Genomic DNA, 25,829 nt, shown 5'->3' with positions numbered 1-25,829 from the left:
ATCTGTATCAAGGGTTAGCATGACAAGTGTTCTTCCTACAAAGAATTGTTACCATTTCCTAACAGGAAGATCCTTCCACTGAGCCACACCTGAGGCCAAGAGGCCCCGGGGGCGTTTTCTAGGGTTATCAGACATCCTTATAAACCACGGCACTGGCTGCTATGGACCCTAGACCCAGCTTCATTTTTTTATCCACATGGTGTTACAGGCAGTCAAGACTAGTCAACCTAGATTAACGCATGGCACTGACTCTGAAATATCAACCTCTGCCCATCACAACAAAGGGGAAATGGAGGTCCAGAGTAATAAAATGACCAAGCCAAGGTCATCTGGTAGGGACACACTTCCTGCACCAAGTGTCACTGGCAGAGCATTCCTATAGTCCTAGCACTCAGGAGCCTGAGACCGAAGGGCCTGGGCCACACACTGACCCTCTCTCAAAGCAAACAGCCTGACCTCTGCCTCCTAGTACCCCATCACGCCTGACTTGTGAAAAGTCCTGGGTGACTTAAATCCACTCAGCAAAGAGTCTTGGAGATGCAGAGGCTGGAGGGTGGTGGTGATGATGGTAATGATGATGGTGATGATGGTGGTGGTGGTGGTGGTGATGATGATGATGATGGTGATAGTGGTAACACTGATGCTTGTAAGGACGGAATAATAATAGCAGATGTCATGCTATCACCTGCCAGGTACAACTCAACCAGTTTCATGGTGCCTCCTCTATGCTCATGATGGCCTCTGATGTACATCTTTTGAGGGAGCTCAGGGGGAAATCATGGCATGCAGGAGCTACCGGGTATAGGAAGGGAGAGTCCACAACTGTTAAGTCATCAACTAATGACAATGGCCAGCACTTAAGCAGTGCCACTGTATGCCTACGAGCTGTCCCCCACTTGACCTTAGCACAACCCTGGGTTGGTACCAAGACTGGAGCACGGGTGGCCAGAGTTGGGCTCTGATTGCTACTCTTCTTTATCACCCCCTAGCCGTACGACCTTGAGCAAGCTGACTTTTGGGGGCCTCGGTTTTCTCCTGCATCAAATAAGAATCAGGGGAGCAGATAATCCCCGGTGATTCTGGGGGAGTCACAAATGGCACAGAATCCACTGCCATCACCATCATGGTTACCATCATAATAATAATCACTACCACATCAGTGTCACCGTCATTGTTGACATCCCACCACCACCACCACCACCACCACCACCACCACCGTGTCTTAGTTAGGGTCTCTATTGCTGTGACGAACACCATGAGACCAGAATCATGAGGGAAAAGGGTGTGTTTCATTTTACACCTTCACAGTTCATCATCAAAATAAGCCAGGGCAGGAATCGAGGCAGGAACTGAAGCAGGCACCATGGAGGAGCACCGCTTTACTGGCTTGCTCCTCGTGGCTTGCTCAGCCTCCTTTCTTAGAGCATCCAGGACCACTTCTCCAAGGGGTGGAACCTTTCATAGTGGGCTGGGCCCTCCCCCATCAACCATCAATCAAGAGAATGACCCCATATTTGCCTATAGGCCAACCTTAGGAAGGCGTTTCTCAATTAAGATTCCCTCTTCCAAGATATGTCTAGGTTTGTGTCACGTAGACAAAAACAAGCCAGAAGAATCAGTACCATCGCCACCTAAATTGCTACCACCACCCCACAACCACCACCATCACCATCACCACCATCACCACCATCACCACCATCACCATCATCACCACCATCACCACCACCACCACCATCATCACCATCATCATCATCACATCACCACCATCATCATTACCACCATCACCACCACCATCATCATCACCATCACCACCATCATCACCATCATCATCACCATCATCACCATCATCACCATCATCACCATCATCACCACCATTACCATCACCACCACCATCATCATCACCATCATCACCATCACCATCATCATCACCATCATCACCATCATCATCATCATCATCTCCATCATCACCATCACCAAGCAGTATAGTTTGTAGGCTGGGCCTTCCTGCCTACACTGGGCCCAATGTAAGGCTGGATTAGGGAAAATCCTGAGACTGGGGAAAGCCCAGCTTTCTCAGCCTGCCCCAGGAGGCCTCACACACAGAGCCCTGTAGCCCAAACAAGCCCCCAAACAGGCCGCCCAGCCCAAGCTGCAGACCCTTTCTGGCCCTCCAGGAACTCCATTGGGGAAACAGGTCCCCTGGGGGACCAGGAAGAAAAGGGGACCCTTGTCCCAGAGCCACGCTGTTGCCAGCCTTCCCCGAGGGCGGGGGGCGGGGGGGGGGGTCCAGAGCCACTCTGAAAGGCTGCTGGGGCTCATTCAGCGGCTTGCGGGTGGCTCCAATGAGTTCATTTTACCACAGCAGAATATTAAGCAGTTCCCAGGGAAACGTGCTGAGCTTGATTTCAGAGCAAGCGAGGGGGGAGGGAGAGAGGAAGAGAAACCACGGACTAGCCAGGGGAGAACTCGGTTCTGTTTCTGCCGCTCCAGATCCACCCAGGCTGAACCAGGCCAGAGACTGGCTGCGTCCTGGGAGGGCACAGGCTGGCCTCTCACACACCACGCTTCACCCAGTCCTCCTAGCTTCCTGGGTAGGAAATCCATGGGGCCCACGTCACAGGAGGGGAAACCGAGCCAGAAGGGAACAAGCGATTTGCGTGGCGCTTCATAGGAGAGTGACAGGATTCAAACCCAGGCTTGCAAATACCATTTTGGTCCTTCTGTTGACACACCTCTCTGCAGACCTTGAACTGCTAAATCTGGCGCCTCCTGCGTACGCCGCCACCCCGCACTCTGTTATTTAAAGTTTAAGCCCTTTCATCCAGCCAGCCTACCTGAAGGTAGCAAGCATGTCTAGGTGTTTTACTACAGCTTCTCCGTTGTAGATGGGGAAACTGAGGCCCAGCTTATAGGGTACCTACTGCCCATAGTAAAGGGTGGAGACTCAAAGCAGACCCCTCCCCCCTCTGCCACAAATTCGCCACCGGCTCACCAAGGAAGCCAGCATTTCCTCCCCACGCTGAAAAATAAGGCAGTGAAGTGACTTACCCAGGGCTACACAGCCCCAGTTTAGAGACCAGCCCAAAGCCTGGACGAGGTAGGTCAGAGTTTCCTATCTCGGCTCTCGCTGGCTCCCACTGGGTCCCTTATGATTCTGGCTATCCACAGAGGGACTAATCCCCACAGGACCTTCTTCCCTTGAGACCCAACACTGCTGTGTTCCCAGTGCTCGGATGGGAAAACTGAGGTCTGAGGAACAGCATCCATAATCACATAGAGGCTGCTGTACAGAGAGCGGCTCTACCAGATATTGGCCTAAGCCACTGGCAAAGCCCGCCCCAGATTCACCCTGGCAATGCTTCCCCCCCCCCCCGAACTCTCCCCTGAAACACATTTCTTAGACTGCCCACTTCCAACTTCCCTTTGGTGCCATGTGCAGGCCAGAGCTTAGTACTGCCATAGGCTGGTCATAGTCCTCTCACTGGGGTCAGCATCCTCATCTGTAAAATGGGTCTTGGTATCGAAGACACTGAGGGCAACGCCATGCGTCCTGTAACCACACTGGCCGATTGCCCACTGAGTAGCTACAGAAGAGCTATGGTGTCCGTCTGCAAGTCACGCCCCCCTTACAGGATTCAGGGGGTGGGGCAGTCCAAGAGAGGGTCTGCAGATTGAGGGGAAGCTTCACTCAGTCCCACCCTCACTCGACATGCCGGGAGACTGAGCCCAGCACCACCCTGCCGGGACCTCAGTTTCCCTACCTGAAAGTTGAGACACAACATATCTTCCAGTGAGGGGTGGACTTCACCTGAGCCATGCATGTGGCCCGACAGGTTGAAGCATCGGATGTGGCCATGTCTGCCCTGCACCGCTGCCACCGAGTCCGAGCGGTGGCCAACGGTGCCCAGCACATGTGGGGACCTTCTGCTAAGGTGAGCCGCTGTGCCTGACACTCCCACTGCAAAACTGATTGACAGCTCAGACTCAGGTCAGTGCCAAAGGACAGAGACTAGAGAGGGGGACCCTGTGTTCCAGAGTCACAGGCAGGGCTGAGCTCTCTCCGGCATACCCAAAACACAAGCATATTGGGGAGAAGGGAAGCGGAGCGTGGGGTGGTGGGGGGAAGAGAGGCGACAGATTTCCTTCAGCAGAGCTCAATGACCTGCCCCAAGCAAACTTAAGGAATATCTGGTATCAGGCGTCCTCTGAGATCAGCCGGTGCTGGTGTGCTTTCGAAGAATTCACCCTAGCAGGGTCCTTTCCCCTGGATCTTCCAGGACAGGGAACACCCCTTTGCAAGCCAAGATGGCCCCTCTGATGGAGAAAGCTCACAGTCCTAGGGTTGGGGGTGCTCACTCTGCTTGGGGCCATCTCCAGTTAGAACCAAACCAAAGACAATGAGGAAGTCATCAAAAGTGATTTCTGCAGCCCCCCCCCCCCCCGCCCTTGATTAAGCTATAGGTCTTGGTTTAATTGCCTTCAAATGCAAGCAGGCAGGCCCGGTCACATGGATTTCAACCTGACCCTGTTAGATAATAATAACCAATAAAATGCACAGGGAAGTCTAACATCCAGGAGGAGGCTGGCCAGCTCCAGGGCAGGCAGGAAACAGGGCCTAGAGCAGTGGTTCTCAACCTTCCTGATGCTGTGACCCTTTGTAATACAGCTCTTCATGTTGTGGTGACCCCCATCCATAAAATTATTTTTATTGCTACTTCATAATTGTAATTTTGCTATTGTTATGAATCACAATGTCAAGATCTGTGTTTTCCAATGATCTTAGGTGAGCCCTGTGAAAGGGTCATCCAACCCCAAAGGGGTCGTGACCCACATGTTGAGAACCACTGGCCTGGAAGGAAGCATGGGAGTACCCCCAGTCCTTGGGCTGCGCATCACTGGGCTCAGCCTCCTCCTTCTTGACACTGCATGGCTCCAGGCTCCTCAACAGCCCTGATCTCTTCCAAGCCATCATGACAGTCACAACGATACAGACCTGGTCATCTGGGATACAGATCGGTTCTGGAGGAGCCCAGAAGAGTATGCTGGGATGGCTGCTGCAGGAGGAAGAGAAGGAGTCAGGGTGGGGGTCTAGGGAGCATCAAAGACACCCAGTCGGCCGGCTCAGCCCCAGCCTTGAGAGTGTGAGCTTGAGGCTAGCCTGGGCTATGTCTCAATAGAGGGAAAGATCTGCAGGGTGCTTCTCCCATCCGGCCTCGGTGGCCAAAGCTGATGACAGAGCAGCAGGGAGGCCCTGTGACTAAGGGCTGACAGGCCTGTCTCATCACTGCCCACACCCACACACAGGCAACACTATTCTGTGAGATGTTCTTAGCAGTCTCCCAGGGACTTTCTACAACAGTGTCCTCAAATTAGCAAGGGGCAGACATCCCAGAGCCGTACACAAGCAGGCATTGAAGAAGCAGCTACATGGAGCAGAGAGTTTTCAAACTCACGGATGTGGCCGGCAAGATGGCTCAGTGGGTAAAGCCACTTGCTGCTAAGCCCAATGACCTGAGTTTGATGCCCAGGACAAACAGCAGAGGGACAGAACTGACTCCCAAAAGCTGTCCTCTGACTTCCAGGTACACCGCTGTAAAATATGTACACACATACACACAAATAAAAAATGAACGACAAAAATAAAACACCAATTTCCATGCCTCGGCAGATGCATCTTCTTACTGGCTTGCACTTGAAAACACACAGTAAACTTGGGGACTCCCACAGCCCCAGCACCTCTCTGCTCTGCCCAGCACCTGGGATCACCCCCACCTACAACCACAGACTGGTCTCCTCCTTGGTCCTGCCCAAGATCACTGGCTCCCTTCTTTCTGTGGCATCCCTGGGGTGCCCACAGGTTCCAGATTCTACACATCAGTGACAGAAACCATGTTTCTGCCAAGGCCCTGGAACAGATGAGCCATGCCAGGCATTAGGATGAGAACTCTTCAAGAACATCACCGAACTCTACGTAACCCAAAAGATGGTTGGGAAAACTGAGGCTTGGAGAGCTGAAGGATCCATCCAGTGGGATGCCACAGCCTTGGATTCTTTCACTGTCTTCCTCCCCCAGGTCTGGGTGGGACACACAAGCCAATGCCGATGATCAGCAGGCTCCAAGAAAGACAGGAAATCCCACCGCAGTCAGCCAAGTCCCAAAGACGGTAAGAAGCTGAAAGTGGAAAATGGCATATCACAGGAGGAGTCGTGAGGGGCAAGGTTGGGATAGAGAAGTGGATGGGCTGGGATGGAGAGTACCTCCCTGGCAAAGATGGATGACACTGGGTGCTGGCCCAGCTCTCTGGCTTCGGGGGTCAAAGATGGCAGAGTGCTGGGGCCGTTGTGCTCAGTATTATCTGTGACAGACACTGGGCCCACCTGAAATCAACAGGAAGCAGCCCTGCCGGGATGGCCCTGTGCCCCTGGACACACAAAAAGCTCCCTGCTCATTAGGAGAGGCCAGGATCTGTGTCTTGGATACCAGAGGCCCAATGAGGAGGAGATAAGAACTGTCTTTGCCCCAGTGACACTGATGCCCAGGGCTCTGAGCCCAGCTCTGTCACCTGTGGGGAATACTCAACAAAAACTGGACTAGCCCAGGGCAGGGAGTGTGGGAGAGCAGTGTTACCTCCAGTGTTACTGCTAAGGAAGTACAGCCTCCTCCTGTGCCCTTGCCTAAGCATGGCTCATAAAAGTGAGTGTGAGTCTGCACACCATCCCTCCAAGACAGATGGACTTGGGCAGGTCACACCCAATCACTGAGCCTCATTTTCCTATCTGCAAACTGGGGTTTAGGCCGAGGGTGCCGCATTCCTTTGCCACACGGGGAGGAAGCAAAAGAAAAGCTTCCAGAAGGTAGAGGGCAGGGCAGTCACCTGGGTGGACGCTGTGCCGCCCTGCTGGTGACCTCTGTGGGCCTCAAGAACAATGGTTGTGGGACAGAGGAAGCAGACACCCTGGACCAGCAGATCAATTCTAGCTTGCCCTGAACAGAGGACCACAGACTCCCCAGGAGAGGCAAGCTGGGCCCCACCTTAGTGCCCCAGCTCCTCCTCCTAGGGGTGGCAAGGATATCCCCTGCCCTAACTGGTGGCCTGGCTTGGAATGAAGAGAACATTCTGGGTCATCTTGAATGCAAATAAACCCCAGTTAACTGAAAATCTACAGTGACATGGGCTCTCACCTTCCAGAGCCCCAAACCTCCCCAGCTCTCATCAACGCTCACAGTAAAACACGGCTGTACTGACCATGTCCACAAATCCTCTGGACACAGCCATCATACCCCTGAACCTGCACAATTAGACATGACTGACTTCAGGACACAGGAGTCCATGTTACAGATCCAGGAATTCTGTGGCTGAAACATCAGCTAAAGAGCATGTACATCCCAGGCATCAGCAGCTTCGATTTTACCCCCAGAATGCCACGGTTCACTCTTTCCCACCATCCAGAACTCAGCATTGTGTCTACATCTCCCGCAGACCTCCCTGCAGCCCAGACTAGATTTGTGCATGTCCCCTCCTCGTTTCCAGGCTGGCCCATCCTGTGACACTGTCGTTATTGCTATCTGTGGTCTATCTCCTAGAAGGCAGACTGCACCAGAGTGGGGCTTTGGCCCCTGAGGCTCCCCTCGAGGGCTTGGGGTGTGTGTGTGTGTGTGCCTGTCGAATGATCTGAGGTTTATTCTAACCCCAGGTCACTCGCTGCTGCCCAGGAATTTCTTGGTTTCCTGGGCACTACTGACGGGTGGAGCTGGATGGTTTTATTGTTGTGGGGAAGGGGCCACACCTCCTGTTTAACAGCCTGCCAGCCCTCTGACCATTAGACTCCAAGAGAAGCCAGACTCGGTGTGACAACCAGAGCTGTATCTAGATGCTCCGAAAACCCCCCTGGGGGACATCACCCTGGGTGAGACCACCACTACAGCCCAGTCTGCAGCCACAAACACTGAAGATCAGAGAGGCATAACTGGGTTGGGGGTCAGAGAACCATCCCTCCAAATTCAGTACCCCAAGCTCTCCGCCACCTCTCTGCCACTCAGCCCACACCCACCTTTGAGAGGACCACAGGAGTTATGCCTCTCTACAGGGGAAGGAACCAATGCTCAGAGGATGTGCTGTTCCCACCCAAAGCCACACAGCACAGGGGAAATCCAACTCCTAACACGCCGATCCCAACAGGAGCAGAGACCTCACTGTCTGTCAGCACTCTGCCCCCAGGTCACTCTCTGCTCAGCCCCAGTTCTGCAGGTTGCGGAGGCCCCACCTGAGGTACTAGACACCAGGGTTTTGCGGGTATACTGTCAGCTCCCAGACTGTTTATGGCTGGCTCTGGCTCCTTGCCCAGAACTGGGAGGCTTAGGGTCGGGGTAGCTCATGAATTCCTCCAACAGGAAGGGTGACCGTTATGCACACCAGGGACGGCTTCCCAGCCGGGTATTGCTGTCAGAAGGAAGAAAAACACCTCCATGCTCCCAGCTGGCGGCGGCCAACAGTGCTTGACAGCCCCTGATAGCGGCCGCCAGCCCGCCGACACCGGCATGAGGTCTGTCCAACAGCCTCGAACGAGAGGGTCTGTACAGGGCTTATCTCCCACCCTCCAGCCTGACGGTGAGGCTGAATTATTGCGGCCTCAGTTTCCCCAACCCTCAGATGGGACAAACAGTAAAAGCAACGCTTTGTGTATGTCTTACATCTCTGAAGGTCTTAAACGGGAAGCGGCGAGCCGAGCTGGCCGTCAGTAAAGGCTGGCGCTGTGTGGACGGCTCCTGATTGCTGCTCACTGAGGGAGAACTATTATTAGCCTCTTCACCGACGAGAAAACAGAAGCACAGAGAGGCTGAGCAACCTGCCCAAGGACACACGGACAGGAAGGAGAGTTGCTGGGTTTTGAACCCAGGAGGTCTGGCTTTGGAGCTTCTGCTTCTACATTGTCCCAACACCTGTCCCCATCACACTAGATGGTTTTTACAGGATTTCTGTGGGGGGATTCTCTTTTTCTCCTTTTTCTCTGTGTCAAAGATGCCAGACAGGGAGCGAGGAACTGAATGTCTGAGATAACATGGCTCAGAAAAGCCAGAGATCCAGGCCTGAGGCACAGTCTCTCATCTGGGAGGATGAGGTATCCTACAGCTTCCCCAGGATCCGGACCCATCTGCAAGGGCAGAAAATGCTGAATGCCTACCCCCCCCACACACTCCCAGGAGGGTGTCCTGGGGCAATCTAGAAAGGTTTGGAAATTTCTAGTTCGAAACCTGGCTTTGGGCTGTACAACATTTAGCTGGATGAGAGAAAGCCTAGCTCCCCAGCGAAAAAGAAAAACCCACTGGGAGCTATGCTGTGTGACCTTGGCTGAGTTGCCTGCCCTCTCTGGGCAGTTCTCTCAGTGGAGGGAAATGTCTCAGGACAGGGACATTAAAGACAGGAATAAGTTTCTCCCACATTAGAACTTTTGGGTTAACCCTATTTCGCACGTGGGAGCAGCACAGAGGTGTAGTCTGAGCTGCTCTTCAGTAGCAGCAACACCTCCCAACAGGATCACCTCAACAAGGCAAGCCCACGAACCAATCCTAGGGAAGCCCGTGACAAGCTCCCAACACTTGTCGCTGTAAGTTGCCTACCCTGTACCTGATCCCCTGCCCAGATCAGTCATTCAGGCAGGCGCTGCTGGACCTGGGCCCTAGAGCAGCCCCTTGCTGGGTACTCAGGACAAAACAGTCCCCTTCCCAGCTGCCACCTAGGAAGGAGCTGGCCTGCCCTGCAGGCAGGCAAAGACAATCAAAAAGAATCATGGGAACTCCCCAAGCTGGGGGCGGGGCAGGCAGGGGGACTGGGGGGTGATGGGAGAGGGCCTTGGGGGGTGAGGCCACTCTCAAGGGCCAGGCCAGAGCTCAGCCTCCAGAACTCAGGCTTTAGGGCTAATTGCTTTATGCACAGAAACCACCAAACACCCCAGGCCTACAGCAGGAAAAAGGAAGGAAACAGACGGGCAGATGCATTCTCTGCTACCTGTCTCAGCCTACTCAGGCACAGTCATTCCCCAGGCTCCCCAGCCGGGAAGGGCTGGGGCACCGTATCTGCCTGCTACCGATGAACACGTCCGTTCTACCCCCAAGTTCAAAATGAAACTTGCTCCTGTTTGGGAAAAGAATTTCATTAGGGGGAAAAAATATAATATGAAAATACCCATTTAGAAGGAATGTGCTATTAATTCTTAGTACTCCATGCAGAAGGGAAAATTGCATTTTTATCTAAATGGTTTTTCTGCATAAGCCATTTACAATGTACTTCGCGTCTCTGTAATAGGCCCTGCTAACCATTAGTGCCGGGACACCCAGGCTGAGAGCTGAGATCGCCCTCAAACACATTTACTCTAACCCCTGAAATGCTATTCAGAGGGGGACTCGGCAAAACGGGCCCCAAATCCTTTTAAAGGAAGAAACAAAATACTGCTGAGGAGAGGAGAGGGTGCCCAGGAAGAGAGGAGACAGTTTAAGCCAAAAGCAAACGTCCTGGCTGCCTCTCACCGGGGCCATGCCAAATCACCACCGCTTCTTGGTTGTGTGGTTCCAACCATGCAACCACTCCCTGTCTGTACGCGATGCACCACAGTATGCACGTCTCCATCAGACAAGCAAATAAGGATAGGATGAAATTCAGAACATCAAAACAAACTATTTTTAAACGCTGAGCAAACAGCAAGATGGTAACACTGCCGTCTCCCATTAAACCACATTTCTCTAGATTTGGAAGGCGAGGGTGTGCAAACAGCACTACCTAATGCCTCACGGAGGTGCCGGGCTGCTCTGAACCACGGAGAACACTCCACTGAGAGAAGTGGGATTGGTGGGGCCTCGTGGCACCGGCCTGTCCACACAGTCTCCACAGCATCTCATGTCAAGCCAATGCAAACTTCAAAAGCAACACTTTTTCTTTTCTTTTTCTCAAATACTACTTCTTCTCCTTCTTCTCCTTCTCCTTCTTTTTAATCTTCCAGCTCTTTCTCCCTTGGATTCCCAAAATAACTACTGAATACCAAGTGTGGGGAGCTAGATTAATTCATTAAAGAGACGTGAGGCTGTGGCAGGAGCTGGGCGTGGGACTCCTTCATGGCCGCGCCTCTGGCTGCTGTCTTCTGGCAAGACCTGGCCCATAAATTCTTACTACCAACCAGGAGCTTAAAATGTCATAATCACATTTGAGAAAGGTAACAGGTGTGCCCCCCACCCTGACATAGCACCCCAGACAAGGGAGATGGGTACTGTAATCACAGGAAATGACTCTGGTTTTTAAGGGTTAGATAAAGACCCTCTCCAAATTTAAAGCCAGACACCAATGTCCATTAGATTTTAACAGACCCACATAAAAAAGAAATCGTGTTCTCATCATTCCAAACGCTCGCTTTCTCAGAGCCTCAAGTTCACTGAAGGTTGGCACAGTGCCAAGAACACTCAGGCTGGGCCTGGCTGTGCAAAGAGGGGCCTTGGAGGAAAAGGACGGACGGGTGAGAGTTAACGCAAGCGGGGACCTGGCTGGGGGGGGGGGGGGGGGACACGGGATGCCCTCAGGAAGATGTTGGCTCGAGAATTGCCATCACCTAACCTGGCTTCACAGTGGCAGCAGCTTTTAAAGTGTGAAGTTTTCAAACACCACCTTAGAGACGGGCACGTCGTGGGGAGCCTGCGGACAAAGAGAGGGGCAGCAGGTGAAACGCCCACCACCAGCATGACATGTGCGTCCTGTGGAGTCAGTGTTCAGAAGGGCTCTGGGTCAGTCTGCCATCTTCCTTCTCTTCCCGGCTTACGAGGCCTCGGCATGGTTTCCCTTCCTTCTTTGGAAATCGACCCACACATTTCTGAAGTTACACGCACGCACCGAGGCCCACACGCCACCATCCCCACTGCTTGGCACAGCAGCGGGGTGATACAGGGAGCCCCAAAGCACTGTGAGATGCCTCGGCTCAGGGTCACGTCTTCTGCTTCCCAGTCTTTTAGGAATTCATGCTCAGAAAACTTCCCAGGGTCCCAGGTTGGAAGCATTGGAAGAGGCCAGGTTCTATGGCTGCCTCCAAGGCCCGGGGTAGCAGAAACAACTGAATAGCTAACTACCTTCTCTCCAACAGGGTACAGCTGAGGGCCACTTGTCCCCTCTTCCCAGCTTGTGAAGGGATGGGGGGTTATTCTTCTGTGACCAGTGACTGGTCTCCTCCATTAATGCATACATGCACACACGCGCGCGCACACACACACACACACACACACACACACACACACAAACACACACACACAAACACTTCTAACCTCACACAAATGCTTCTCATAAATCAAACAAAATAAATGCTTATTAACTAAACTGAGCCAAAATAATGAAATACACAAGGAAATTCACCAGCCCTTTCCCAGAGGCCCAGCAGATAGCCAATTCAGCAAAACCTGATCACAACAACATCGGTGAGCCTCTACCTCACACTGAACGGGGCCAAAACTTTGTCTGAGCTTCGAGGGGCAAAAACTATCTTTTCGTTTCCTTAGTAAGAGTTCTCAGGCCTGAGCTCAGAAGGACACAGACAGATACAACACACACACACAGTACATACATGTGCCCAAAACACAACCCGCAAAAGATGCCCAGAGCCAGGATCATTTAGAAATAGTCACAGCATAAGGATCATGCAATCGCTCCCCTTCAAAAAAAAAAAAAAAAAAAAAAAAAACCCGATGCCAGCCTCTCTCGCCTCAGCCACTAGCCAGCTAAGCAAGAGTCGGCTGCGGAGATGAAAGGCCACTTGTTCCAACCAGCCAGGCCTTTCACCAGGGCATGACGGTCCCTAGTCCCTGAAAGGCCGAGCATAGGTCTCTCTGCCATGGCTCCTTCCTATGCCTGGCTTACCCCAAGTCAGGAAATGTCCCGTCTGCTAAATCTGTCACTAATTTGAGTTCCCTCTTGCCTTACCATTCAGAAAAAGGATGAAAATATCTACCGAGTGGGAAGCCAGTGAGGGTGTGCTGGTTCCTCAAACTGTGATGGACTTGCCACGGGGATTGGAAAAGGCAAGACCAGCTCACTTGGTCTCCAGGGGAAAAGGCACAACCCACCCCCATCCCATTGTCCCGGGGTTATGGAACGACCCCAGCACATCCTCAAATTTCACTGCATCTGTAGTCTTGGCTAGATAGGCATTTCTGTGGCTCAACCCACCCAAGGCCTGTCTGCGGTTATCACCACCCTGTGCTGGTTTGGCAGCTCACTGTTAATAGACCTTCGAAGCAAGACCCTCTGTATCTATGTCCTCCTACATCTATGACCCTGTGGGGAAAGTTCGGCTCTGTCATCTGTGATAGTTATGGCAGTCTCCAAGCAATCCCCACGTCCTCGCCTTGTCCAGGAGGCAGAAATGACTCCCATTGTTAGAAATTCTTTTCCACATCTAAATCTTGAGATACAGTAAATAACACTGGACTCTTAGGGTACACCTCCCCCCCATCATCTCTACGGCAGCCACTCCTCCCACCTAAGAAAATAAGCTGTACCCCAGTTTTCCAAATTGGGAAAGGCTGTTTCTTTCTCTCTCTGCCTTCTGGCTCCTGAGACAGGGGGACACCCACATCAGGTAAGCCTCAAAACAGTTAAGAGCTTTCAGGCAGGAAAGGACCCATCAACTTCTCAGCAGATTCTCTGCCTAGCCTAGCTTCCTCTGTAGGCTGCTTGGAGGTCTCTGCAGCCTCACCCACCTCCGCTGATCTAAGAGATTGTCAGAAGTATCTTATTCCTGGTGGTCACTGTCAATCATTTAACAATGCTGTGTTCCAAGATCCAAGGACGTCACAGTAAGTAAGAAAGGTCCTATGCCCTGTGCCCTGAATGACTAAAGGAGCGTGTGTGTGTGTGTGTGTGTGTGTGTGTGTGTGTGTGTGTGTGTGTGTTGGGGGGGGTGACATGAGCGTATGCGTGGAGGAATTCATTAACTGTCACCTCACATTCCAAGAACTCCCAAATACAACCAGGAGAGCTAGACAAAGCATGCTGGGGTCCCCAACTTCAAGACAGACTCATGGCCCCAGTCACTCTACGTGAAGCCCAAGGCATCAGAAAAGCCAGAACATCCTGTCAGCCCGGGGGGGGGGGGGGGGGGGGCCTTTCCCACGCCTTAGGGTCAAAGAAACCCTTTCTGCCCAAAGACTCTTTACATACATATCAGCACCACAGAGGAAAAAGTAATTTTAAATCTTGGAGCTCAAACACAGGGATGGGACACTGGGTTGTTGCAGGCCAGCTGCGGGATGAGGGGCCAGAGCGAGAGGCTCCGGAGTACCTCCAAAGTCAGTTCACAATTCCTCCAAAGCCTTTGAGATCTGGGGGGGAGGGGGGGTTGGGAGAGGTTCTGAAACACAGTTCTCCTCTGAGTGCCTTGAAAGCATCGAGCTTTCCAAAGTCCCTCAAAGGCAACATGTCCCCACCATGCTTTTCCAACTCGCTTCATCTTACTCAGAGCAAATGCCAGGCCAGGTAGAGGAGGCTACAAACCCTGAACCAGTGGCTGTCAGGGCCATCTGAACCCTAGCATAAGCGTTTTTGTGAAGAGCCCAGAACTCTCCGCAGAAAGGCCAAAAAAAATGGGAAGAAAGACAGAGATTTCCAGTCACACAGCTGATCCCCAAGACAGAGGGAATGTGGCATGCGGGCATGCCGAACCCCAACGCTGTAAGGGCAAGACTGTGAGAGTCCTACTTCTGCCGCCAAGGATGCGGGCTACGTTGGGCTAAACTGACCGGGTGTTTTTATCCTTCTTTTTCAGAGCAGTTCATTTCATATAAGATGTCTCTTCCGGGACATTCAGAGAGAGTCAGCAAGCGAGTAGGAATGTGTTAAGACCTCCAAAACCGTTCAATTCAATCGCCTTCAGTTTAAAGGGCATTTGGGTCCCTCGGATGATGTATATAAATCGTGGAAGGATTCGCAGACGATCACTCTAAAGGTCTCTCTCTCTGATCTAGCTCGGCAAGGGAACAGCGGTAATACAGACCACCCAGCTTTCTCAGCCCTGGATGCTGGAGCTGGGATGGAGCCCCGCTCAGTAGGTTCAAGGGTGTCTTCAATGAGACTCCTAGGTCGAAGCAGAAATGACTGGCGACTTGAAACAGTTGACAAGACTCGGGAGAACCTGTGGTGCCTCCTGGACCTGGTGCTCCAGTAGGGTACCACTGCCTATAACAGGCACTCAGCTGGCCTCCGAAACCTCAACCCTGCTCATTTAAATGCAGATTAAAAAAAAAAAATACAGCAGGCCTCAGCTCCTTCTGGTCACAAGAAAATGACAGTTTTTAAACCTGTTCCTCATCCAAAAAAATATAACTCAACTCCACTCTCCACTTCTGGGCACATCCCTGTAGAGTTTGGGCCCTGGGAAGGCCACACCCACAAGGCATCCTGACATTCATACCCAACAGAACAACCAATTGTCCCCAAATGAGACTCGCAGGCCATTGTCCCAGAGGAGACTGGTTATTACATGCAGGCCCTTGGAAGATGGCAGGAAATGCTGGCCACCTTGGGTTGGCAACCCCTCCAGACAGATGTGTCAGGATTCTAGCAGCTGCCTGTGCTTGGAGCCTCATTCTGGGCTTCACAGTCCCCAGAGCAGCTCAGTGTTGGGCATGTGAAGTGACTGCTGTGCCTTTGGACACAGAGGGTCCCTGCAGGCTGAACCATGGCTAACTTGAAAGCCAGGCATTGTCTCTGCCCCATCATCGGTACCAAAAGATTACAATAAAGGAGAAGAATTCCCTTAAACAACCAGCAGTGTATGGTGTCCACAACCGGGAAAGTGGGGGGGGGGGGGGCATCACTGATTCAAAGATTCCTCCCCTCACAAGAAACCGGACGTGGCTGAACTTGGCTGGGAAGACTCTTCCCCACACCACATGCTCACACACAGAACCCAGGGAAGGGTGCAGGTGTCTATTGCTGAGATGCACGGGTCTAAGGCCACCCACAGACCAGTGGCAGAGGGGTTTGTAATCAGGATCTTCGACACGATTGATTTTGAGATTTGTGCCCATGTCGTCCCTTCACAGAATCGGAACCTGTCAGCTGTGGCCACTGAGATGCAGACTAGCACACTTCTGGGAAAGTAGCCTGGGGACAGCAGACAAGCTGCTACAGATCTGAGGGAAGCACGCACAGACAGACATGTGCCTGTCAGGGTATGGGCAGACACTGCACAGAGGGCCCCCCCAAGACTGGACCACACACTGAACCCCACTCCGGCTACATTCTCTCCAGCAAACCCCCAGACTACTTCATTGGTCTCCGTGCGTGTGAGGAGGCCAGGAAAACTCCTCTCCATCACACGCTAAGGGATCTATCAGTATGTCTGCCACGCGCAATCAAATCCTACACTCAAATCTATCTACCCAAGACACACCTAAAAATAGCTGCTCCCTAACAAACCTACCCTCACCAGACAGACGCCGACTTAAGCGAAGGTGAGGAAGGTGGACTCTTCCAGCTCTTCCTGGCCAAAGAACAAACAGAGAATTAGTCAAACAGGCTGGAAAGCAGGCAGGCAGGCGTGCTGGTTACGGGATAACACGCTAGCTGAGGACCCTTGGGCAAGGGAGGAGTTGGCCGTTTCTCCTGTTGCCTGCATGTCCCCACACACTCCCCAGACATTTGATCCCATTATCCAAAGCTGCAGGCTTTTCATCTCTAAAATTAGCCAAACAGAGGTAAATACAGTATTCCTAACTGACAGTATTTATCTCCTAAATGGTTTTGGCAAAGCAGATTGCTCCCTGGGCAAGGAACACAATCCAGTGTTATTGTCACTCGAGTGGAGAGGAGCGGGCCACTAGCGATTCGCTGGATTCCACAGCGCTGAAGAGCCCCTGATCCCCTCCAGCCAGCCCTTCCGCCCAGAGGAGAATTTCACTCCCCTCATTTCACCTGGTCCTCCAGCACGGCGTATTAAAGATGCATATTTTATATCAGGAGAGTGGATCAAGTAGCTTGTTGGTGAGGGCAGGTGTATTCTCAGGACCGATTAAGATTCTTTGTAGAAATTTAAATACCTCTGTCAGGCAAACCAAATCATATCAGGAATCATAGAATTGCATTGCTAGAAAGAGAAATGAGATTAAGCCACCCACGCTCCTTTCCTAGAGCCCTCAATAAAACAGGAGTGCATTTCAACAGCCTCTCACTTCCGGTCTGAAGGGGCCTCGCAAGAAATCTAAATGAATTTATGTGAGAGAAGGCTATCAAGAGGAATGGCCTTTCCATCAGCATGAGTTGTGTGTAACTGTAAGTAAACGGTGCCTACTGGAATGCACTGGTGCTTAAAATAAAAAAAATAAATTTAAAAAACAACAACAGAAAGACGCAGGAGCAGAGACCATGGCAAGCTCAACTCTACTGAGCTTCAGCCCCTTAAAAATCCGTTGTCCTTTATTAATATTTAGTAGAAATGTATAATTGCAGATGTGTGCTACTTGGGGTTTTATGTTGGGAGGCGGGCAAGGAAGACAGGTTTATTACAGCCATGAAATATTAAACAAGCGTGGAAGAACAGTAGTTATATGCCCTTCACTAGCCAGGGAGTGGGCAGCCAGAGCACGGGCCGCACAAAGGGAGCCCCTATCCGTTTACAGTACCCTTGATTAGCACCTGAGGAGCTTGGGGTTACATCTTCTGAAGGCACAGAAGTCACGTGAAGGCGTGCAAAGTGTGCTGGGTGATGTTGCAGAACGGCAACCGCCATGCCGGCTTACTTTCCCAGGGCAAGTCCAGATGAGACTTCAAAATTCTCTCTCTAGTGCAGGCATGATGGAGCCAGGGCTCCATCAGCCAGGGCTTAGCCAGGACGAGCCTTGCCTCCTCAAGTCCACCCTACATCCAACAAAACCTAGCATCCCGTTCCCGCCTACCTAGTACTTTCTCAGCCCTGCCTGTGTTCCTACGGGAACACAGAGGAGCATGCAATTCCAAAAATTTCTCCCAAGTCTCTGTAAAACACACAACTTCCAAAGTTGGGGGGTGGGGGGCAAGGATGGGGTGGGGAGCGCAGGCAGGGGCAGCTCCACCTCACCGTGTGTGGAAGACCCTCTGGCCACTGGGTTTAATTTGCAGGGCTACCAGCATAAAGAAGGAAGTTTGGTGAGAACAGACTAAGATCATGGAAAATTCCCGTCCTGAAAACCGTGTGGGGCAAAGGACGAAAGAAAGCAGGTTTTTCCAAGTCGGTACCAACTAATTTTTCCTTCCTGTGTGCCTTGAAATTCCCCCCAGATCTACACTATGCCTATTACACACAGGTAGAGGTCTGGCCAACGATCTTAAAGCCATGTTATCCTTGCTGACATAACAGATGTCTGAACCACCTCAAACTCAGGTCGGCTCACCCCGCCCTGTTCTCCAACTTTGTGCAGGAAGCATCGTGGGTAGAGAAGTGGAGTTTCCTTATGAAAAGGTATTTGTCTGGCTGGTTGAGAAGTTAGAGCCATGTCATCTAGAGAAGCAAGCTTCTCGCGCTCCTCATCACCATATGACCTTTGGCCTAGACTTTTTAGGAACTGTCATGGGCCAGTCAACTTTCTCCCCCTCCCAGGGACCATCTACAGCCCAAATAACAAGCGAGACACATCCCCGCGGCTCCGTACTTGTGACATCCCCGAGACTTCTTCCAGCATGGATCACTTTGTAACACACTGACTAGTAGTCTGTCATCTGAGCAGAGAATTCCAGAAACGGAGTTAATATTTAATCACATTAGTACTGGCATGTTTTACAGCGAGACAAAATAAAATATCATTACAGAAATGGCCTTTGCCTGAGAGGGTGGTGGAGGGAAACACTTTCTGGGCTGGAAGTTCAAGGCCCATCAGCCTCACTGGATATCTGCACACCAGTTAATGGGACCTCGGGACTTTTAGGAAAACAGACTTTCTTTTTTTTTTTTACTTTTTTTCTATTATCTCCCCCCTGCCCATTTTTTTTTTTTTTCTGAATTATTTCAAAGTGGCTTTTGCTGGTTGTCAGCTAGGGCTCTCAGAGGCTGACAGAAAGCTGTGTGTATTTATTTGTACAACCTGTACAGATGGAACTGTGGGGTGTTATCATAATGAAAAGTTTAATCATCCTTGTTTACTGCCAGTAAGGGAGACCGGAGTGTCCCTATGAAGCCCCAGCTTGCAGCCAGAGCAGCGCATTCACAACCCTCATTTCCTCGAGCTATCTAGGGGACTGTCCTTCCCACATCAGAGTGCGGGACAAAGGGGTCAAGTGGGTATCCCCCACCAGGCTCAGGAGAAAGCCAGCCCTTAGGGCCCCGGGGAAGTCTGTCTCCTCACAGACAGGAGAAGCTTTCCTCGAGTTTACAGGGGGAATCAACCCAAAGACAACTGGCACATGTTTGACCTATGGATGGTACCGGGACACTGAAACAAGCTGAAAAAAAACATTTCTGTAATGAAGATTCAGCATGCAACCTGCACCTCTCACATTCAGGATGAGGTGGGAAGATACATTAAAAAAAAATCATTAAAACCCCAATATTTCTCCACCTAATAGGGTCCTTCTAAAAAGACTGGAAGGAGAAATACTAACTAGTTTTCTTTATCATTTTTCTAATTTTTAAAAACTTTTCTCACCCCATTCTGACCAATATGTTTTTAATTACTGGGGGGGGACGGAGGGTGGCCCGTGCTGGACCAAGAGAAGCGATAGCACTGAGTTCTGTGCTGACGGACTATCGATTGGGCTAGATCGGGATGTTATATACAAGAAAATAAGGGGGTGGCAGGAAACTGTGTCCAACTTCATTTTAAAAGCGCGAGCCGGGGGGGGAGCTGAGGGTCCCAAACTAACCAATTTCTGGCCTTGCTCGGGAGGAGTCTGTAGAATGCTGATGTCGGCCTCGGTGTCTGCCGTGCATGCTAAACACCCGGCTTCAAATGAGAGCGTGCGTCTGGGCATCCCAGGCTGGGCAGTAACAAGGAACAAAGAGAAAAGCAGCCAGACCACACTCGTGAACCAGAAACCTAAGGAAGACTACCCAGACAGAGTTCCAGCACCCCCCACCGCGACTCCCGCCTTCCTCCTCCCGAAGGGGGCCTGTCATATTTTCTGAAAACCTACCCTCCCGGATCCACACTTAAGACGCAGTAGGCTGTGAGAGGCTCAGCAGAGAACTGAGGAGGAGAGTAGCAACCAAGGGTTCATTTTTTTTTTTTTTTTTAAAGACGGGCTTAAAATTGCCAGCCACGCCACAGGCACCATGGTAATATTCTGTTCAGCAAAACCCAGTGATGCCACCTCGGACTTAGAAGCACCATGGGGAAAGGAGGCAAAATGATGTTACCAATTTTCAAAAGCTACCAGCTATGTTTCTGTGAAGAAGAAGTGGGGGGAAAGCCCCATTCCTATAAAATGCAAACTTACTGTAGCCTGCTCATCCTTAGATTTAGGAGCCCTTGGACTTTTGACTGGCTCTGTCCCTTCTACCTTACAGGCCTCCAGGCCTGGTGGGGAAGGGGTGGGGTGCTCAGAGTGCATATGAGACAGACCTGAGACTGGACATCTGTCACCAACACCAGGCGAGATATTGACAGACGAAGGTCCTTTGTGTGTTAGGAACACACCGTCATATCCCCAAGCACAAATGATGTCCTGAAGGAACGATGCGGTCACTACTGCCAGGAGGAAGCCAGCCCCAGCCCTCCTGCCCCATGTCAAGCAGAGACACACCTGGGATTGTGGTGGTTGCCTCGAACCCTGGCGGGTCCCCAGGTGAAAGCTATTCTCTCTAAAAACGAATGTCCAATGAGGCCTGGCCTCTGAGTGACGCTGCCTACACCAGGGCGGGGACTCTGCGAAAGTACTGCCACCTAAGCCAACTCGGGCTGAAGGCGACGGAGGAAAGGGTGGGGGCGGTGTAGCCAGGTGTCCTGCCGGAGAGGGGACCCAGAGCACCTAAGCAGTGGGGCGGAACGCAGGGGGGACAGCTTCGCCAAGGCCTGCACCCTGAAAAACTCGGGTAATCGGGAGGTTAGAAGACATAACTACAGGTTATCCTCCTCCAGAGGGGGAAGTCCAAGATCCTGTCACCAGGAAAACCAAAATCTACCTGACAGCCCAGCAGGGTGCAGCCAGAGGGTGCCTGGGTCTGTGGAGATGGAGCAGGCCGGCCCACACTAGGGCCGGCCCCAGAAAACAAGGAAGGCGGGTACATATACCTTCTTTGTTGTTGGGGTTCTGGGGCTTGGCCTTCTCCCAGGGTGCCAGCGTCGTCTTGTCCTCATCGCCACCGTCCACCAGGGCCTTGTCGGGAGGCATGTACCAGGTGGTGCTGTGCTCTGCCATCAGAGAGTCCAGGTCGATGGTGCTCATGGCGCTCTTGACGGCCTCGGAGCAGCAGCTGCCCAGTTCGCTGTCCCCGTTCTGTGCCCCCGAGGCCCCGACGACGGCACACTCGGCCTTTTTGCCACCCTTGAGCCCCAGGGGGGGCTGGTCCTCCGAGATGCTGAACTGCTGTCTCTGCAGCTGGATCTGGGCCTGGAGGATCTCCAGGGGATGGATCTCGTCGGGGGGCGGTGCACCGCTGCTGCTGCTGCTGCTGCTGCTGCTGCTGCTGCTGGTCGGGGTCCGGACCTGCTCCAGGCCTGGAGTGCCAGGGTGGCCGGTGCCCACGCCACCACCGTAGCTGTCAGGGGTCGAGGTAGAGGTAGACAGGATACCCAGGCCGAGGGCGGGAGCCTTCGGTGCGTGTTCCCCAGCACCCACCCCTCGAGGAGGGAGTTTGGGTGAGCTGGTGACCAGGGGGCTGCGGCTGGCTTTGGCCAGGGCGGCGGTGTTATCGGAACTGGAGGACACTTCGTCCTCGTTGGCTGCATAACTTGTGCTCACCTCATCGGAGGCGAACTCGCCCACGTGCGGGGAACTGCCGTCCGATTTGGCTGTGCTGTCCAGGGACGCCATGAGGTCTGGCTGGTCCCCGAGGAGCAGCTCGGCTCCCTTCCCCCACGACGGCGACGTGAGGGCCTTCTCGTGGGGCGTGGGCCCGCGGGCCTCGTTCACTGAGCTTCCCGCAGCAGCAGCCGCGGAGCTGGGAACCTGCTGCTGCCCGGGGCTCACCCCTGGTGCACCCCCACTGTCAGGAACTGTGGAGTACTTGTCGAAGAAGGTCCCGGGGCTCACGTGACCGCTGTCCCTTTTTCTGCGTCCCCTTCCCCGGCCACCGCCCCCTGGGACAGGCTTGCCATCGTTCCCCGATGTTGACTCCAAGGTATAATTGGGGGAGAGACTGGTGCCATCCCCCTGGATGGGTGGGTTGGGCGGTCCTGAGGATTTAGAGCCGCCGCCACTGGCCCCGGAAGGGCCTCCGGGTCCAGGGGCCCCAGCAGTCCCTCCAGGGAAGTAATCCGAGCCCGGGTTGCCGGCTGCGGCCCCGCTGTCGGGCTCGTTCTGGCTCAGTTTCCTCTTCCCCTCGGGTGGGTTCTTCTTGTTGAAAGTCACGTTGAGGTTGGGAGCACCCAGGCTGGCGATCATGTTCTGGCAAGCGGTGGAGAGCGCAGCCAGGCAGCTCTGGCCGAACAGGTTGTCCTTGGAGCTGGGCTTGTTGAAGGACCCCAACGACAGCGCGCCCAGTTTACTGGCCGAGTTGCGCTGGCTGGGCTGGAAATCCGGCTGCGGCGGGTAAGCTGCCCCGCCAGCGCCGGAGCTGCCGCTGCCCGTGCCCGCGCTCGGGGGCGAGTTCACGCCCGGAGCGCTGTGCGGCGTGGCCTGCCGGCTCCCTGAGCCAAATGGAAAGCCTGGCTGGCCCCCGAGAGCGGGGGCAGGGAAGTCCGGAGGCTGGGGCCGCCGCTCCGAAGGAGCGTTGGGCAGTCCCACACCGGCCCCAGGCGACTGCAGCTGGCCTAGGCTAGCCAAGCTGCCCCCAAACTGCAACCCGGGTGAAGCCAGCGCTGGCACGTGGCCTTCCCCCGGCATCCTCAGAGGCTCCTGCAGAGAGCCTCGAAACAGCACCCCTGAGCCACCCGGAGCAGGGGGAGGTGCCAGGCCAGGGTCGTGCGGGCCGCAGTCTGCCGGCAACCCCGCGCCGCCCATCCTCCGGGGCAGCAGGTCTCCGGGTGGGTGTGGACCCGGGAACCACGCGCTCTCCTGCGCTAGGTGGGGCGCCTGCTGCTCGAAGCCGCCCAGGCGCCCCGCACCCGCGCTGCTGCCTTCGCGTTCAAAGTTCGTCTGAGCCAAGCCGCTCACCGAACCTCCGTGGACCAGGCCGCCCTGGCCCACGTCCCCAGGATGGCCTAGCTGGGCTAGGTTGGGCTGTCGTAACCGCTGCTGCTGGTTCCGAGACGCCATCTGTTTAATTATGAGGGCCGCGTTCTGGCGTTGCTGTTGTTGCTGCTGCTGTTGCTGTTGCTGCTGCTGCTGTTGTTGTTGCTGCTGCTGCTGCTGCAGAGACTGGTGGTCGGGACCTGGGTGCTGCAAGGGCGGTCCCGAGGGGAAGCTGTCCGGCACAGGCGGTGTGAACTCGCCGGGAAGGCCTGGGTAGGCAGAGGGAGAGAGTTGGTTGTCCAGGGCGCCGTTGTGCATGCTGCCATTCCACGAGGCACAACGGTCCACGCCTGCGCTGCCCGGGAAGTCAAAGCGCGGCCTCTTGGCCACGTTCATGTAGGGGGGCGCGTCGAAATGCTGCAGCCTCTGGTTGGGCGCCTGCTGAGGAGGGGGATGCTGCATGCTGAAAACGGGCTCAGAATACGGGTGCATGCTCCGGTTCTCTAGCCGGTGGATGGGGTACTCGAACTGCGCGTGCTGGCTGGGCAGCATGGGGCCCCCGTCCTGCAGGCCGCCGCTGGGTGTGCCAGCTTCGCCCTGCTGGGGCCGCGGGAGAGCAGGAGGGCAGGAATTCTGTCGGACCAGAAGCCCGGGTGGTGGCGGCGGCGGCTGCTGCTGTGGGGGCTGCTGCTGCTGCGGGGGTGGTGGGGCCTGCTGGGGAGGCTGCATTAAGGGGTGCCGGGAGCCCACCGTAGGCTCCAGACCCACAGGCATCTTCCGGGCCCCGCCAAACCTCTCGAAGAATACTCCGTGCTGAGGTTGCTGCTGTTGTGGCGGAGGCTGCGGTGGCTGGCCGTGCATTTTGGACAAACCCACCATGCCCGCGGCCCTGGGCAAGGCTGAAGCACCCGGGAAGGCGCCCCCGGGAACCTGGCGACCAGCCGCATAATGTGGCAGCTGCCCTTCGGAGTCAGAGGGCGAAAACATGTCAAAATGTCCTGAGGGCGGCTCGCCCGGGTAATTGTATTCCAGCGAATCTACAGCTCCTTGGTTCGTCACCCTCCGGGGCTCCAGACTGTGAGAATCCGAGCCGCTGGAGGCGGGCAGGCCGTGGAAAGAGGCGGCCCGGTTAGGGCTCTGGTCCAGCGGCAGGCACGGGGCAGGCACGGCGTGGCCCGAGGTGCCCGAACTGTGGAAGTCCGGGAGGTTTCCTGGCCGCTGCGGGCCGAAGCCCTCTGGCCCCTGGCTCTCCGCCATGTGCTCATAACTCTCTGCGAAGGGCGGCTGGCTGCCCAGGCCGCCCGCTGCACCTCCGTAGCCAAGCAGCCGGCCCCCGTGCAGACACGAGGCACCTGGGTCCGGACCACCGAAGTTGCCCCCGAAGTGGGGGTGATGCTGGTGCGGGTGGTGGCCTCCGGGGTGGCTATGGTGAGGCTGCTGGCCACCGAAGAAGCCATGCACAGGCTGCGCCTGCAGCCCCCCTGCGTGCAGCTCGGAGTGGCCGCGCGCGTGGAAGCCGTAGGGCTCCATGTTCAAACCCAAGATCGGGGGTTCACCCAGAGCGCTTATGGCAGGGTCCACAGGGCCAGGAGGGGGGCCGGCGTGGAAAGCAGGAGCCTTAAAGTGGGCGTTCATGTTCAGTCCGGCTTCGTTAAAGTTCCCCTCGCCCTGGCCAGCGTGCCGGCTGTTGATCTGGGGCTCGAACTGGTCCAGCCCAAACATACTTGGCGGGGGGCGGGGGGATCAATAGGGCATGACAGCCTGCTCCGCCGCGCGCCTCGGGCCAGCTACTCGCTTCAGCCGCGGCTCCGGCGCTCCGGGACGTTCTGCACCGCGCGCGGGGCGCAGCGCTCACCGCCACCCGGCCAGGCGCGCGGGCGCTGGCTGGGAGCTCTCCGCTGCTTTCCGGAACCTCGGAATCTACCCAAGCGGGCCTCTCACGTCTTGTGAGGCCGCGGCGCCTCCTGGAGCCTGGTCGGGGGGCCCATGCCCCGGGCGGATGGCACGGCCGCGGGTGGGTATGCGGAAAGGAGACCTGGCGGCCGACGAGCTGAGACAAAAAGTTAAGTCGGGGGGAGGGAAAGGGGCGGGAGAGCGGAATGATCACCTTCTGGAGTCCGCGGCGCGGCGGCTGGGGCCGTAGGGGAGCCCTTTGGTCCCTCCCCTGCCCCGAGTCCCCGCGCCCGGGTCGCACGGGCTCCCGCACCTCCGGGCGATCGGCGGCGAATGCTTCAGCGGCTCGGAAGACAGGCGGCTCCGCTCCTCATCGCCGGTGCTGGCCCCGCAGCAGGAGATGCGGGCGCCGGAGCGGGAGCGCAGGCTGCGGGAGACGCGCGGCTCCGCGGCTCGGGCTCGTCCGCCAGTCGCCGCGCGAGTTCGCGGGCGTCTCGGGCCGCGCGCGGGCGGGCGGGGAGGCGTGCGGCCGGTGGTTCCGAGGCTGCGGTTCCCGCCTCCGCGCTCCGCGGGTCCCCTCGGACCCGGGAAGGGGCCGCGCGGGCGAGCTGGGCGCGCGGGGCGGGCGGGGCGTTGCGAGGTCCGGGCTCCCGCTCCGCGTCTGCC

The 25,829-nt window shown here is 54.8% G+C and overlaps 1 protein-coding gene across 1 annotated transcript in view; it reads right to left on the bottom strand.

The window, feature by feature from the left end:
- Mn1 (MN1 proto-oncogene, transcriptional regulator) overlaps positions 1-25,517 on the bottom strand; it is a 40,061-nt gene extending 14,544 nt beyond the window's left edge. The window contains exon 1 of the mRNA XM_059249235.1: positions 21,230-25,517. Within this exon, the coding sequence (XP_059105218.1) occupies positions 21,230-24,992 (3,763 nt within the window). The 5' untranslated portion in view covers positions 24,993-25,517. The remainder of the gene's footprint in view (positions 1-21,229) is intronic.
- Between the last annotated feature and the right edge of the window lie 312 nt (positions 25,518-25,829).

The sequence above is a fragment of the Peromyscus eremicus genome, chromosome 23 (assembly GCF_949786415.1).
Source record: "Peromyscus eremicus chromosome 23, PerEre_H2_v1, whole genome shotgun sequence".
Lineage (NCBI taxonomy): Eukaryota > Metazoa > Chordata > Mammalia > Rodentia > Cricetidae > Peromyscus > Peromyscus eremicus.
This window is presented reverse-complemented; position numbering and strand designations above follow the sequence as displayed.